This window comes from Chelonia mydas, chromosome 5 (genome assembly GCF_015237465.2).
Source record: "Chelonia mydas isolate rCheMyd1 chromosome 5, rCheMyd1.pri.v2, whole genome shotgun sequence".
NCBI classification, from domain to species: Eukaryota; Metazoa; Chordata; order Testudines; family Cheloniidae; genus Chelonia; species Chelonia mydas.
Genome location: NC_051245.2, coordinates 33,396,674 through 33,411,821, shown reverse-complemented (window position 1 = coordinate 33,411,821; position 15,148 = coordinate 33,396,674). Strand labels below are relative to the sequence as shown.

The 15,148-nt window shown below is 43.4% G+C and overlaps 1 protein-coding gene and 1 long non-coding RNA gene across 11 annotated transcripts in view; one reads left to right on the top strand and one right to left on the bottom strand.

Annotated features, from left to right (window-relative positions):
* Positions 1-137: 137 nt before the first annotated feature.
* On the bottom strand, positions 138-6,571 carry LOC122465993. Its single transcript, XR_006291170.1, has 3 exons — positions 6,417-6,571; positions 4,971-5,029; positions 138-1,746 (listed from the first exon to the last, which is right to left on the bottom strand). It is a non-coding gene; the product is annotated as an uncharacterized LOC122465993 (long non-coding RNA).
* Positions 6,552-15,148, top strand: part of ARL15 (ADP ribosylation factor like GTPase 15) — a 334,164-nt gene continuing 325,567 nt past the window's right edge. For 2 of the 10 annotated variants that reach the window (XM_043547420.1, XM_043547419.1), the window contains exon 1: positions 6,615-7,431. Coding sequence is in view for 8 of the 10 variants with exons in the window: in XM_043547423.1 (XP_043403358.1) it covers positions 7,420-7,431 (12 nt within the window). In the remaining 2 variants the exon portion in view is untranslated. Of the gene's footprint in view, positions 7,432-15,148 lie in introns of all 10 variants that reach the window. The other 8 variants (XM_037902790.2, XM_043547417.1, XM_043547421.1 and 5 more) reach the window with 7 other exon arrangements.

The window sequence follows — 15,148 nt, the reverse complement described above, 5'->3', positions numbered from 1 at the left end:
GAGCTGTAGTTCACAAAAGCTTATGCTCATATAAATTGGTTAGTCTCTAAGGTGCCACAAGTCCTCCTTATCTTTTTGCGAATACAGACTAACGCGGCTGCTACTCTGAAACTAGTTTTACATTGTAATTGTTGCATACTGTGGATGTTTATTCTGAGGTATAGTTCTGATGTGTCATTATTTATGAATCCATAGACATGCAGCCTTTCAGGCATTCTTTCACAAAAAGTGGAAAGGCCTTTAAAGCTTGTAATGTCACAGGAGACTTCTGCAGGATTCCACAGAAAATTGTAGAAGAATGTGTTGGCCCAGTTGGCCCTATAATTGCGTACAGTATGATCTTGCAAGCAAACATGTAAAAACCCATCACCAGGAGTGTGAGCTCTCTAAACAATTGCTTGCATCATCCAAGATTTCTGCAGCAGGAATTGTCATGTCATTTGGCCCTCCTTATCTACAAATGAGCAATTAAATCTGGGCTTCCCTACTGTACTATGAGTTGTGGTTTTGCTTAGAGCAGAGAAAAGGAGGGACAGTACAATAGAGAATACTTTTATCTTGTGTAGTGATGAGTTTTAGTTTTTGTTGAGTCTTGAGTATAGGGAAAGGAGCAGGGAATGTAGACTTTTGATCCTGCAGTGGATTGTTTTGGGGGAAGGAGGTTACTTTGATGGAGGGTTGCGTGGCAAGGTTTAGGTGCATACAACCTCCCATGCCTCTAGAAACTGAGCTTCATGGGGGTTGGATGGGGAATCACTGGGACGGGTGCAGGCCTGGAAAGATTGGAGGGTATCAGAACTATGGGAATGAGACTCATTGAGGTGGGAGTTATGAGGGGAGTGAGGTGGGAGGAGGGGTAATGTAGATGGCTTTTGCAACATGCCCTGGGATTCTTTACTCATGAACCCATCTGCAGTATCTACTCCCTTAAAATCCAAGAGGATTAAACTGTATTGCCTTGAGCTGGGGATATACAGGTTTTAAGGTGAATGGAAAAAGATTTGATACCAGTTGTAGTGGGTATCTGAAATCACTTTTAGGCATGGCAGCGGACAAGCTCAGGGGAAAGTGACATAAATATGGTCTCAGTGTGTACGAAAAAGCATTTTTTACAAAAATGGGAGCAGAACTCTGAACTTATTAAACAAAAACAAATACTTCATACATCTTCATGAAAATGTTTTTGAAGCTTTGGTTAAACAAACTCCATATCTTGAACCTATTATTTGTGATCAGTGACCACTTGCAGAAATCAGCTGTTCAGGATTCTTAAATTATTGCTCCTAACACTTCCCCTCCTAATCAAAACAGACCCTCTTAATCTAGCTTCTGCTTCAGTTGAGACCTAGGAACAGGTTTTCCCTAGGTAAATGATCTCTGGATTGCTTGTCCCTCAGGAGAAGGCATTTGACAGGGTGAATCGTGGGTATCTCATGGGCACTCTGCAAGTGTTTGGCTTTGGTCCCATCTTCATTGGGTTCCTCCATTGGGTTCGCTTCTATTGAGTGTCTAGCTCAACTGGGTCCTGACCATGCCTGGCACCCTCCATCAAGGGGTGTGCCAGGGCTGTTTGCTGTCTGGCTTGCTACATGCCATCGAGGCCTTCCTGTAACCATGGACTTCTGGTCATCATCTGGCTGGCTCCTGTCGACAGTCCCTGTGACGTTTGCTTTGCCATTCCTTAATGGTGGTGGAGTCCCAGTGCAGCACCACCATACTATGTGTTCCTCCTCATCCCCCTTTTTTCTTAAAGATAAAGAAGAGAAGGAAAAAACAGTTAAAGCATATGAAATGGAAAGTATTAAATAAGACTTTCATTTTTAACTACTTTTCTTTCCCTTTAGCTAGAGAGAGTCTTAGAAAGCACAGTCTCCATGTTTGACAGTCTCTTAGATGGTATCAATTCTAGTAATAAGTGTCCTTTTTCCCCAAAAGAGAGGAAGTTTGCTGAAATGGGCTGGAGCTGTCTGTGTTTTTTAAAATCTGATCCCATTTCCACCTAGGTGGTGGTGGAATTCAACTGGAGCCAGTAGGCAATTTTATTTGAGTCCCTCCCTCTGGCCTGGTCAGGACATCTCTCAGGATTAGAATGCTAAAGGCCCAGGATCTTCAGAGATGGTGGGGGTTGAGTTACGATGGTGAATCTTGCTCCAGTAGCCTTTCTCCCCCAGTGTCTCTCTCTGGTGGCCAGAAAGAGGGGATGGGCTATTATCTGGTCCACCAGTTAGGCCTACTGTCCAACAAGCCTGTTTGGGTTCACTGATGTCTAGTTTCGTGTTTTTCTGGTTTACCAAGCATGATCTTACCACAGTCCTTGAGTTATAGCAATAGGCCTTTGTCTGTCTTCCTTTCATATTTTTTCACATCAATATTTGTTATGGCATCTTATTAACTTCAAAGTCCTTTTTATAGTTGATCTCGTAATTAGAATAAATGTGCAGGTTCCATTATTACACACCAAGCACAACAGCCCCTCATGGAGTGGGACAGGGGACAATAAATTTCCCCTCCTGGGGGTTGTACCCCAACGAAGGGAGGATGTCTGCACTGTGGGAGGTGGAAGGAGAACAGCTGGGAGTGGGATTGGTGTCCCTGGTGGCTATACTGTTGGGGGCAGCTCCACCTCTCCACACACAGGTGTTAAAGGGGCTGGGGGCTCCTCTACAACCTGGGTACCGGGTGCCATGATGAACTCGGTTCCCAAGGCTTTGGCATTGGATGTTATAATGAGGATCTCTGGTAGAGCACCACAAAGGACCCCGTGACCGAATGCACCCCTTTATTACAGTGGAGCGTAGGAGTGAATAATCTTTGTACAGAATATTCCCTGTAAGGTATCATTTGAAAACTAATAACTCACTAGTCAATCATCATGATGAAACGTGTGTAGCAACATTGTATGTAAAGTTATGCATTTCCCTGAATGATGTGAGTGGCAAATGTTCAAACACATGCATCCCTGATTAGGCAGAACTGGTCAAGCAGGTCTTAAACAAAGGAATTTTGTTTACCTCAGTGTACATATAGGTAGTAAACAAGGTCCTTGAAACAGTAAGAGGGAGACAAAGTAAATCTGCATTTCAGCAAACAGCCTGAAGCCTCTTTCACGATACTCCTTGTCTCTGTCCTCACAGCAGGAATGAACTTTAGGGGTAACCCTCAAGAAAATGCATTTCAAAGGGAACTAAACTATAAAAGTGAGGGGCAGAAACACCCCAGATTCTCTTTCCTTATCCATCTCTCTCTTCGCTTAAGATGACAAAAGAAACAGCCAGTGAACTTTGGGAGCAGATACTGGTCCAAGAATTTGGTCAGGAATGTTACTGAAAACCTGTGGTGAGAACTTCACTTTAAACAAAGTCAAGTTTAAGTTTAGAAAGAGTTTTGTCTCTATTTTTCAAGTAACCATTTCTGACTTTAATGCTTTGTTACTTGTACTCACTCAATAGAACTACAAAGAGATGGATTTAAACTTGTTTTATTCCTTAATTAAAACTAATCCAGGGTTGTGAATTGTTTGGGTATTGCCTTTTAGCAGACTATATGCCCATAACCCCTTAGAGGGGCTCTGGACCCAATCTATCTGGACTGTCCAGGAGAGGGCAGGACAGTGCAGAACACACATTTTGGGGGGAAATCTGGGACTGGGTGTGTGTTGGGGTCACCCTGAAAGTAGTAACTAAGACTGCTGGAACCCAGCATGTGGCTGGAGTTAGCTGACAGGCTGTTGGGGTAAGAGCTGCTGGACCAGGGCTGTGGCTATACGCAGACACTCGGGGCAGGACCTGCATGCTGTTTGTGAGGAGCCCAGTTTGGGAGGTACAGTAGTAAAGCATAGTAAGGCATTCCAGGTTGCAAGGTAAGTGGTGACACAGCCCCTCACTCGTCTGGATAGCACCCAGGAAGGTTATAATCCCTCCAGGCTACCTCCATCATGCACCGCTGGTGACAGCTGGAGGGTAACTTGCCAATGGAATAAAAGCACATGACAGAGGGGTGGGATCCTTGCAGCCCAGTGGTAAAGAGTGGAGGGGGAAGACCAATTTCCTGAGGGTAGATAGGGGAAGTAGGAAGTAGCACTGAGGAGGAATGGCAGTTTGGATAGAACTACCCAAAGGCTCAAGGGGAATGAGAGATGCTTCTCTATCACCTCCTGGGCAGTAACCTCTGATGCCAGGAAGAAAATGACTTTTCCCCTATGTCTTGGAGGCTACCACTCTGGCCATGGGCCCCACCACCCCTGCTAATGCCTGCATATAAGCTACAGTGTGGGCTATGTTGGCCACCAGGAGGCAGCAGACACTGTGCCTCTTGGGCAGGGGCTCTGGCCACTGTAGATGGAGAAGAAGGTGGCAGAGGTGGACTGAGGGAGCATGGCAGACAGCAGTGGGGCTGCGGCCACTTGAGCATACTCCTTAGGGGCTGAAGGGTGGGGGGGATCCCAGAACTGATGGAAGACGGGGAGTAAAGGAAGAGAAGATTCTGGCAGTGAACTGCTGGCTAGGTAAGTGGTGTAGGGTGGAGGGGTTTGGTTTTGTAGAACCGTTATCTTCTAGGGGGATGGGATGGGATTGTTTGGATGGCCTCCACCTCAGTAGAAGGGTGACCAGTCTTCTCAGGGACAGGCTGGCTAGCATAGTCAGGAGCATGTTAAACTAAAACAAAAGGGGAGGGTAAAAAAAGCGATGATATGAGCGCATAACAAAATTAAGATGTTGGGAACAAAATTAATCAAACAACATGAAGACAAGAAATTGTTTAATTGCTTATACTGTACACTGAAGCTAGGAATCTAGGTAACAAACAAGAGGAATATGGATTTCTAAATTTTGACCTAGTTGGTATTACTAATATCTGGTGGGATGAGTCCCATATTGGAATGTTAAAAATAAATTTTTTATAATCTATTTAGGAAGGACTGAGTGGGCAGAAGGGAAGGGGGCATTACACTCTGTCAAAAATAGTATTACCTGTTTGAGACACTGATAATTTGGAAGAATATGATCCTGAATGCATGTGGATTAATGTCCTAACAAATAAAGCAGAAGATGGGCTGTAGCAGACACCAACTGATCCCCACCAGATCACACGAGGGAAGTGGTTGATCACCTCCTTATGCACCTAGCTTTTTTTCCCCTACACATTATAGAAAAGTGATCATGGGGGACTTCAATGTGAGTGATGTGCTGGAGATCTTATATTCCCCATACTAAAATATCCTTTGCATTTCTAAATATTATAGATGACAATTTCCTCCTTCAAAACATGTTGCATTCAATAGAGAACATACTACTGACAGATGAAGAGGAACTGATTACAGAACTAAAAATGAATGACGCCTTAGATATATGATGATCATGACTTGTTCACATTTATAATGTGCAAAGGGAATAAAGTTCAGACCATGTAGAATGGAACCTTGATTATCTAATCGAATTGGGACCAGGGCCAGATCAGACAATCAAAAATTAAGATAGTCAGGAGAATGGGTGGGGCTTGGTTAATAGGGAGTGCCAGATAATGAAGGCTCAGACAAACAGTGTTCTACGTGTAGTTGGTGCTTTAAAAAGGACTGTTTCAGAAAGGTGAAAACAACTGTGAACCAAATCAGCTGGGAGAAAGAATTTAATCAGAAAAACAGGAATGACAATTTGGAATTGTTTAAGATCATTTTACTACCTAATTCAAAAGCCAGGTCCACCATTAATGAGGCTGACAACTCCCTTGGGGTTGCATGTGAGGGGGGGGGACTAGAAACATAAAATGGAAGGGTAACCAAAACCAAGGAAGGGAGAAGGGGGATTAAAAGAAGCACTGTGGGAGAAAAATCCGCTCCCCAGGCTGCACTGGGGGGCATGCGAGTGGGGAGGGTGCAGTGAAGGGGGGGAAATGAAACAAAGGGGAATCCAAAGTGCGGGTGGAAAGAGCAACCAGGCTCAAGGAGCAACACACAGCTGGGGGGCAGGTGGGCGTGGCAGGGGAAGCAACAACAGCTGCAGGAGTGAAGCGACACGGGGGGGGGACTATGCGAAGGGAGCAGAGACCAGCAAAGGGGCAAGACACGACCAAAGGAGAGAGTGAAGGGAGATGGAGCTGCAGGGGGTGGAGGCGGTGTGGGGCTGTGATAGGCAGAGGGACCCCAAGGCCCGCCGGAGCCGCACCAGCCGGGTGCAAGCAGAGAGAAAGAAGGCAGGGAGGGACGGACGGACGGACCTCCGAGGGGGAGCACGTGCGCCCAGGTCCATGGGCGCATGGGAAGCAGGGGAACGCTGCAGCCGTAGGGCGGGGGGAGGCGGGCGGAAAGCGCAGCGCCCCGGGGTGCGGGGAGGGCTTCATGCCTCTCCACGTCCCCCTGCAGCAGTGAACACCCGCCGCCGCTGCCTCGTGCGGCCGGCCTGAGGGAACCTCCCCCAAACCTGAGATGGGGGTCGGAGCCGGGATCCCGGTCAGCACAGGGCGCGCGGTGCCCGCAGCCAGGGTCCCCGCCGTCCATCCACCGCCCCCAGCCCGCCCCCCCTTTGCACTGCCCCTCACGCCCCTCTCCGCGCCCGGGGCACGCCTCCCCTCGAGCGCTGTGTGTGTCCCTTTAAGAGTCGCCTCTCGGCGTCCCACGTGTGCGATCAGCTGATGGTGACGCTGCGGGGAGAGCGCCCCCCAGTTCCTGAAACATAGGGCGCTGCGGGCTCTATAGGCTCAGAGCTGGGCTGTCCACTCCCGTGCGCCTCCCCCGCCGCGTCTGCTCCGCGCGCTCCGCTGGCCGTCGCGGAGAGAAACCTGCAGGGTTAGTCTGGCTGGCGGCGGTGGCGGCGGCAAGGGAGGGAGGTAGTGACAGCCCCAGATACCCGCCCTCTGCCCGGGGAGGCGGTGCTGGGGGGGACCTTCCTGCCAGAGACCCAACCCGACCCCATCCTACCCTGCTGGGACCGTCCTGCCAGGAACGGAGCCCCCTGCAGCCCTCCTCTCTGCAGTAATAACCAACGCGCTGGGACCTTCCCTGCTAGCTGCAGAGACCTCACCCCTGGGACCCCACCCTATGCCCCTGGAACCCCTCCGCTCAGTAGCAGTGCCAGAGACCACTGCACCTTCCTGCCGGCAGCAGGGACCCTTCGTGTCTCCTCTGAGATCTTCCTAGCAGGAGTAACAGAGACCTTCCTGATACCCAGGGAGACTTGCTTCCTCCCCTTTGCACCCCAAAGACTTTCCTGCAAAGAACGTTAGAGACGCCACGCTTCAGAGACCGGTTAGCAGCAGAGACCTTCCAGCCAAAACTCCTCCTGAATAGCTGCAGACCCACTCAACCCTTTACAGTCTTGAGACGTTCTGGCAGCAGAGACCCACTCCCCACCTAAATCCAACGAGAGGAGCAGAGAGCCCCTTGGGACCCCTGAGCAACAACAGAGCCTCTCTATTCACCAGTACATGGATTATCTGGTAGGTATTGGGTGTAAATTGTGTGCTCCCCCCAACTCGCTCTCCTTTCTTTCCTGTCTTGCATCCTCATGGTAAATTGGCTCAACCAGACATGTTATAGAATACTCCATTATAATTACATTTACATAGAAAATCGCATTTGTTGCCACATAGTGTTTTAAAGGCTTGTATTGGAGACTGGTGGAACCCTAAAGCGAGTAAGTAAAAGACCAACTTTAAATCAACTCTCAGAACAGTGTTACAACATTGGAGAAATATCATACTTTATCAGGCTTAGAATTACCAGGCAGAGCCTTCTCTGGATTATTGACACTGTATTAAAAATTTCAGAGTAGCAGCCGTGTTAGTCTGTATCTGCAAAAAGAACAGGAGTACTTGTGGCACCTTAGAGACTAACAAATTTATTTGAGCATAAGCTTTCATGGGCTACAGCCCACTTCACACACATTTTTAATACAGTGTCAATAATTCAGAGAAGGCTCTGTGGGGTAATTCTAAACCTGGTTAAAATATGATCTTTCTCCAATGTTGTAATCTGCTCTAAGGGCACACACATGTCTAAACTGTGTGTGTGCCCTGAGAACTTTTCCAATATGTCCTTGCATGAGTTCCTGATTGGGAAATGGAGTATTTCTCTTGTTCGATCTTTATCACTCTTACAGAACTATTAAAGGCCAATAAACCAGAATGGTTTTGCTAAAGTGCTCAGTAGCCCCACTCATTTGGTTGTTATTAGATCTCTAAAGTTATGACCTAGGTCAGTGTTTTTTTCCTAAATGCATTAACATAGGATATGGTTGAATGAACTAAATTGTAACCTTGGACATGACCAGTACTGCACTTGAGTAGTTTGGTATTAACAAGTAACTCTAATGTTGCTTAATGAATGTTTCCTTTCTTTGTCTGCAAAGATTGTATCACAGGTGTATACTTCAGGCCAGCGTGGTAGTGTTCATGCTCTAATGTATGGGTCACTACCAAGAAAATGTACCAAATGGCTAGGCTATGTAGTGAGCTGGATAGTCACATTTTAATGAGATTCCTGCTTAACTGATTTCTTAAATTTTAAAATGGGAAACTAATGAACATTCTCTCTCCATTCAACTCAGTTTCATATTTTTTCAAGGTGTTATGGTTTTACTACTTGTTTATTAGTAAACATTTTAAATAAAAGGCAGCTCTCTTCTTGCCATCCTATCTTGTAGGAAGATGTCTGTGTCCCGTGAGATGAAAGAGGGTTTTTTTTTTCTTGGCTTTGAAGCTGTAATATTTATCTAGTTCTGTGTTACACATGACACACAATTGTGAGTTTTAGAGATTGTCTTGTTGACTAGTGAGCAAGACCTCTCTGTCCTTTCTGTTGCAAGGTTGGACCATTGAAATGAAAGCACCGTCTAACAGCTGACCTGATTTTTTTTCTCTGTTGATGGAGCTGGGGGGGAGGGGCACTATATTCTACATTTACCTAAATGTTGGGTTTCAATACATGCAGCTTGGACTTATTTTAGAGTGGAAATGCTTTATTTAGAGACTTCATGTTTATAAGTTGTATGCTAGGCTTGAGTTGGGGTGGGGGGTGATAGCTCTGTATAATTGAAATGATAGGTAAAAAGAAAAGGAGTACTTGTGGCACTTTAGAGACTAACCAATTTATTTGAGCATAAGCTTTCATGGTAGGTAAAGTTCTCTTTAAGAACCTAGTTAATGGAATACTGACAGTGAACTTGCTGTGTGGTTTCTCAAGAGCCTGGAGCAGTTTGTTTTCCTCTATCAACTTATGGCCAGATGAAACTAGCTATCTCATGTACTTTTCACAGCAAAAGCTAACCTGCATTACTGCTATGGAAATTCTGTGGAACATACATCATTGTGAGATGAATAAGTTTAATGAATTTTGAAAACTGGTAGTGTGTTTGCAAACTAATGCAGGGCTGTGGGGAGAGCAGCTTTTAAAAAAGAAATGTAAATGCACTCTTTTATGCCTTTTTCCTGTTCCTTATGCTCCAGCCAGGCCTGTTGCCTAGCTCAGTGGTTCTCAACCTTTCCAGACTATTGTACCCCTTTCAGGAGTCTGATTTGTCTTGCATACCCCTAAATTTCATCTCAGTTAAAAATGACTTGCTTACAAAATTAGACATACAAATACAAAAGTGTCATGGCACACTTTGACTAAAAATTGCTGACTTTCTCATTTTTACCATATAATTATAAAATAAATCAACTGGAATATAAATATTGTACTTGCATTTCATTCTATAATATATAGATCAGGATAAACAAGTCACCATTGTCTGTATGAAATTTTAGTTTGTACTGTCTTCTAGTGATTTTTATGTAGCCTGTTGTAAAACTAGGCAAATATCTAGATGAGTTGATCTACCCTGTGAAAGACCTCTGCATACCCCCCAAGGGTATACCTTCTCCTGGTTGAGAACTACTGGCCTAGCTGCTCCCTTTGTCCATTCCTAACTTTATGCCTTCTTTCAAGCAGTCTAGCATGCTTGGAATGATGTTTCACTTACAATATGACAAACTTTCTCTTGGTTTATCTCTTAAGAGAAGTCTTTTGCACATCTATTTTGTGAGGTGGTCCTATAGTTTTTGTTTCATTTGGTACTGTAACTGCAAGTGTTTTTTGGAATCTAGCCTCTTCAAGACAGGATCTTGATTGTTCGTCACAATTCACCTATTGTACGCTGCCTTGTACATTTGCTGCACTATACAAAACTTGGGGGTTTGGACTACACATCCCTACTTCAACCAGGCTGGGTTTATTGTAGGTAGGGAGAGCTGCATTCACAGCTCAAATCCAAAAGCTGATTCAGTGTTGACATGGGCCAGTCTTTGAGCTGCCTTCATTTAGGACCAGAGAACACTGACTACCAACGTGACTATAATTTTCACAGCAGAGAAAGATGCCCTCCTTTTCTTAGAGTGAGAATAATTGCACTATTCAGTACTAACAGTTTCAAACAAAAAATATTATACAAAATAAAGGAATAAAAGGTTGAATTTGTGTTCATATCTGTGTGAAACTCTTAAACCAGAACAAATGATCTCTGGCAGTTACAGTACGTTGCTTTTGGATGCATACAGTGTATTTTTTTTTTTAATCTAGCCTTCATTTTCTTCCTCACAAAAAAACTTGAGCATTGAGATATGAGTTTTAGTTTGGCTGACAACTTATTTCTTAACTTTTATCTCTTCTGCCTCTTCTCCATGAAATAGTCTGTGAATGGTGGTAAATAACAGTCGTCCAGGAAGCATTCACAATCTGCTCAGACAAAACATGTGGGTGGTCAGTCAGGTGAGAATTTTCATATCACCCATTTAATCAGCCTGAAAGACGAAGGCTCATTGCACTCCGTGTTAGAATAGAGACCTTCGTTATTTGATGTGCAGGAATGGCAGTGGTGACTGACACTTTTGCTTGTATTGCATCCAACTCTGGATGCTAGTCACAGAATGACTTGCATCGTTTCTTCTGCCGCTCGATGAATGTGAAGGAAATCGTGAAAGCTGATTGAAAGTTGTAGTCAAAGCTGCTTGGTGTCAAGTATTTCTGCCTTGCTCGAATCTCTTATTCGGGTGGGTTGCAGAGAGAAAGCAGTGATTCTTCTCAGTGATCAGGGGCCACTGTGCATCAGCCCTAAGAGCAGGGAGTTTTCTTCTGTGCTTTTGATGCTCCCTTTGGTGCTCAGCTAGCATGAAGCAGCTGGCATTGTGGTGGAAGGACTCAATAGTTGTTGGCTGCAACAGGCCCTTCCCAGAGTGGGAGGTGAGAGGTTGAAATGGTGACAAGCGAAATGGGGAAGGGCACAGGGAGGAAGTGAAGGGTAATGGGAAGCAGGATAGGATGGGGGAGGCTGCTGCAGGCTCCTGCTACCCACCAGCAGCCCTCTCCCAGGCTTTCATGCCAAGATCCTTGCAATGAAGGCCATGCACGCTATAGGCACTTCTTTTGGTTGGAGCCTCTCATGGTTGGCTTCAGCGGGCTTGATCCCAGGAAGTCAAAGCATTTGCAACATCCATTAATATCAGCAGGATGTTGAGGATGCTCAAACAATGCTCAGGACCAGACCCAAAATTAGCTTTGACTTCTGGCCTGAGTCCATCTTTTTCTGTATTTCTGTTAACCTCATATTTAGTTTTAAGCTGTTCTGGAAAAGCTTGTAGCATAAACAACTGCATCACTTTGATTCTTATATTCAGAACTTATTATGCAAACCTTAGGTGGCCGAGGAGCCTTTCCCTAGAAACTTTCTTAATGGCATGCATGATTTATACTGCATACTCAATAGTTTTCTTATAATGAAAAAACATCAGTCTGATGCTTTTACCACTTTCAGATATGATGAAAGCTACTTTATGTCAGGGTAGAGCAACTTAATCAAAGTGATTTAACTCATGAGATTTCAGGGAAATCATACAGCTGTAGGACTGGAAGGGACCTCAATATATAATCTAGTTCATTCCCCCGTTCTGTGGCAGAACTATTATCTTGACTATCGCTGGCAGGTGTTCGTGGAATCTCCATTTTTAAGAACAGGCTAGACAATCCCCTAAGTAATTTGTTCCAGTGCTTTCCTAATGTCTAACCTAAATCTCCCTTGCTGCAATTTAAGCCCCATTATGTGTCTTGTCCTCAGTGGCTATGGAGAACAATTTATCACCCTTCTCTTTATAACAGCCTTTTGTTTACTTGAAAACTGTTATCATGTCCCCCCTCAATCTTTTCTTCTTCAGATTTAAAAGAAGTCATTGATTTAATCCTGAATGAGGGTTTATAAAACTGATTTTGAAATTTGTCCTACTGTAACTTTTGGTTAAAATTTTATAATAAAATAAATTCAGATGTTTAAAATGGCATGTTGCTAGGGCATCTTATTGGAGTTTTACAAAACTGCTATAGGCAAAAAAAATTACATTGAAAATTAAGTCCCTGATTTTGCATACAGTTAAGCAGGTTACATAATCTTATTCACATGGATAGTCACATTGACTTCATGCCCTTTTAAGTTAAGCGTGTCCATAAGTGTTTGCAGCATCAAGGGCTAAAATTGGTATTTGTATTAAACTTTTCTTAGTGTCATATCATCTTTGTCATATCAAACATAATTACTTCATTGTTAACAATGAAAAGTTATTTAGACTTTCAATACATTAAAATAATTCACAATAACTTTATTAAATGCTGGCCAAAATTTTCTAACCATAGCTGCTAAACCCATATTTAGGCACCTAAATGACTTAGGAGCACAAGTCCCATTGACTTTAAACTGCAATTCTTGAGTACAGTTTGGTCAAAGCATCTTAGCTTTCCTGACTTGTTAAAGTTCAATACATTGAACTTCAAATATGGTGTCTCCAAAATAATCTCTCATGTATCATCTGGTGTCTGTCAGTGTGGTATTCATCATTGAAAGCCTACCCTTGTCATAGTTTCTTTTATAATCTAATCAGAATTACAGGTGGGTATGGCTAGGCAAGTGGTAATTTGTGGTAGATCATTCAGTGGTTTCTGATCTATTTCATGTGTTTTTTCCTTACTTTTTTCTCTTTTTCTCTCTTCCTCTCTCTCTCTGAGACAGGCTACTGAAATATTCCTTTCATGATTATTTTTCAAGTGAACTTTCAGAGCAGCTGTTCCCACGTGAGAATTGCTTTTCACTAAAATTTTCTAGGCAAGTATTTACTGTCCATTGGACGAGGAGGAGGGGGAGATCTCACACCAGGGATATGCTGGGGTTTTTTCTTCAGGGTTATTTGGCATTGGTGTTTGTATGCCTCTCATTTATTACCTATAATGTTACTAGGAGGTGAATGTCTGGCATTCCCTTCCTCCTTCCTTGCCCTGCAACCATTTAAAAAAACTCCCCTCTCATGAGTTCTCGCTTTCTGAAGCCATATACAACCAGTACAGACTATTGGGTTGTATTTTGGCTGAGGTGTCCAGTAGCCATTCTTGGAAGCATTGTGCCCTCTAAAGTTTGCTGGCTTATGTCAAGGTGTCATCCTCTCCACAAATGCCTTCCCTACTTCTTAAACAGATGACTTTGATGATGAGGTACTTTAATATATGGAAAGCTATAAAATATGCTAGTAGGTAAAGAAATAATATGGGGAAAGAAGGAAAATTATGGATGCAAGATCACTGGGTGTGCATTGTCATGTTGTCTGGAGTCATGAATGTTGTTTCTCTTGATTGTGAAGGAAGCTCTGCTGCTTATTTCTGTTGTAGGCAGGAACTAGTAAAGTAACTTGCATCAAAAGCAATTTTCTGAGAAATTATAACCTCACGCAGCTGATGTGGCAAAAGTACATTACAAACCAAAACTACTGCAAGGTCTCTGATTGGCAGTATTGCAATCATAAGCAGCACTGCATTGTAATGGCAGTAATTCTGGGAACTGTCTCCTAGTTTAAAAAAAAAAACCCACAAAAGAAAAAACAGAAACCTGTGTCAAAGTAGTGAACTCAAGAATCTGGTTCATCCAAGGTGCTTAAAGAAGCTTGCTCATGACAGTATCTCTCCTCTCAGAAGAATCAATTCAGCTTGACATGGATCCTGTTAAAGATAATGGAGCAGCTGATATGGGACTCAATAAATAAAGAATTAAAAGACAATAACTTAATGCAAATCAACATGGGTTTATGGAAAATAGATCCTGTCACACTAATTTGATTTTTTTTTTTTTTAAATGAGATAAAGGTAATAGTGTTTGAAATAATATACTTCTGTAAGGTTCTTGACTGGGTGCCACACAACACTTTGATTAAAAAACTAGACTGATATAAAATTAACATGGCACACATTAAATGGATTAAAAACTGGCTAACTGATAGGTCTCAAAATGTAACTGTAAATGGGGAATCATAGTGGAGCAAGCAGGTCTGTTTTCAGTGAAGTCCCACAGTAATCGGTTCTTAGTCCTACACTATTTAATACTTGGAAGAAAATGTAAAATCATCACTGATCAAGTTCTCAGATAACCCCAAAATTGAGGAAGTAGTAAATCATGAAGAGATCAGGTTACTAATAGTGAGCTGGATCACATGGTAAACTGGTTGCAAGCAAACAATGAGTATTTTAATACAGCTAAATGTAAATGTATAAATGTAGGAACAAAGGAATGGAGGAAAGGATGGGGGAACTCTATCCTCGGAAGCACTGACCGAAAAAGATTTGGGGCGGGGGGGGGGGTGTGTCATGGTGGATAATCAGCTGAACATGATCTCCCAGTATGATGCTGTGGCCAAATGAGCGAATGTTATCCTGGGATGCATAAACAGGGCAATCTTGAGTAGGAGTAGAGAGATTATTTGTGTCTGTATTTGGCACTGGTGTAACTGCTGCTGGAATACTGTGTCCAGTTCTAGTGCCCACAGTTCAAGGAGGTTATTGATACTTTTCTCTGAACTCTTTCCAAATTAAAGAGAATCGTGAAAGGATTAGAAAGCTTGCATTATAGTGATAGCCTTCCCTGTGTTAAGATAAATAGTCTAAGGGATGATGTGATTACAGGCTGTCAGTCCCTACATGATGATCAAATATTTTATAGGCTCTTCAGTTTCCCAGAGAGAGGTATAATATGATCCAATAGCTGGAAGCTGAAGCTAGACAATTCGGACTGGAAATAAGATGTAACAGTGAGAGTAATCAACCATTGAAATAACTTACCAAAAGGTCATGGTGGAATCTCCATCACTGACCATT